This window comes from Buceros rhinoceros, unplaced genomic scaffold (assembly GCF_000710305.1).
Source record: "Buceros rhinoceros silvestris isolate BGI_N320 unplaced genomic scaffold, ASM71030v1 scaffold37371, whole genome shotgun sequence".
NCBI classification, from domain to species: Eukaryota; Metazoa; Chordata; class Aves; order Bucerotiformes; family Bucerotidae; genus Buceros; species Buceros rhinoceros.
In genome coordinates this window covers 11,175-12,709 of record NW_010395451.1, presented here as the reverse complement: position 1 = coordinate 12,709, position 1,535 = coordinate 11,175, and the positions used below count along the sequence as shown (strand labels likewise).

General features: G+C 55.5%; 1 protein-coding gene across 1 annotated transcript in view; it reads right to left on the bottom strand.

The window, feature by feature from the left end:
* Positions 1-4: 4 nt before the first annotated feature.
* Positions 5-1,535, bottom strand: part of ZNFX1 (zinc finger, NFX1-type containing 1) — a gene marked incomplete at its 3' end in the record, with an annotated part of 11,612 nt that continues 10,081 nt past the window's right edge. The window contains exon 13 of the mRNA XM_010145557.1: positions 5-1,535. Coding sequence (XP_010143859.1) covers positions 5-1,535 — 1,531 coding nt within the window.

The window sequence follows — 1,535 nt, the reverse complement described above, 5'->3', positions numbered from 1 at the left end:
GCAGGTTGTTGGCGGTCTCGGACCAGGCCGCGTGGGTCGCGCCGTCCATCTCCGAGGCCAGGCTGTTGGTGCTGTCCAGAGCGTGGTTAGTGCCCCCGATGACTGCCTGGCACTCTGGGCACCGGCTCCTCTCCATCGCCCCCCCGCACTCCCCGATCACGTAGATGTGCCCGTTTTTGCACTTGAACCAGTGGCCGCGGGGACAGCCAATGGCAGCGACAATCTGCACCCGCTCCGCCTCGGAGACACCCAGCCCCGACACGGGCAAGGCGGCAGAGAGCCGCTCCAGGGCAGCCTTCACCGCAGCCTCATCCTCCTCTGTGAACTTCTTCGTCCCTTCCAGGATGTCACGTACACGGGCAATTTCCTCCGCCAGCGCTGGGGCGATGGGCCCCCTCGCCCGTTCGCACCGTGCCAAGAGGCTCACCCAGTAGGTCAGCCTCTGGATCTCGGACTGCAGGTCAGAGAGCTCCTGCCCTGTGAAACTGAGGCGCGGCTTATCCAACCACCCCTGGACTTCCTCCAGCCGCCTTCGCAGCTCTTTCCTCTCCGTCGCATCAATTTTGCTCATAGAATTAGTTAAGTCTGCTATGCGTTGGTAGAAGTTAAGCTGGTTCTCAATTAGTCCTATACTCTTTGTGGAGAGATCAGAAGCTTTTAGTTTATCTTCTAGCGTGAGGTACTTAAGGGGTAGATTCCTCTGCAGAACAGCATCCCCCCTCAGAGCAGCCTCCAGTCTCTGTCTGCTAGACTCAATTTCCTGTGCTGGGCCTTGGATTTTCTCTTTCACCTTTTCTATCTCATCTAGCCGCCTTTTCACTATGGTGCCGTATCTCAAATTTCTTCTGATAGGCGTCTGACACAGAGGGCACACCTTCAGCTTGATAACATCATCATCTTCATCCATATAATGGTCAAGGCCTTGGGACTCAAAGACATGGCCACAGTCTTCAAGCTGTACAAATCGAGCGCCCGGGTCTTCCTCAAAGCCAAAAAAGATCTGAGTGAGTTCCTTATGGTCACAAACAAGGCACTTCTTTGGGCAGGGCTCTCCACACAACCCAGTGCAAGGATGACCACAGCACAGCAGCTTCGCACATGGAACATTGCAGCGAGGCCTGTTGCACGGCTCAGAGCAAAGACTGGTGCACTGGTAGTGCCGGCACCGCCACTCGCACGGCTCAGCACATGGAAAACAGCTTTCTCCACATGTCTTTGTACACCTGCTGTGGATACAGCGGTTCTGGCACGCCAGCTGACACGGAGGACATTCTGTGGTACAAGGCTGCTGGCACTCGTGGGAGCAGACCAAGAAGCGCTTGCATGGGCTGTTACATGGCTTATGAAATCGTCCTTCAAAGCAGGTACCACAGGAACCTGAGCAGACGTGACCACACTCCAGTGTGACAGAACACTTGGCCCTACATTCCAGAGACTGCTCATGTTTCACCTCAGAGATCCAGCATTTAACTTGCTGGTTGTGGCCACACTTCAGCATGACTGTAACCAGCTCAGGACACCGCTTAGTGCATTCC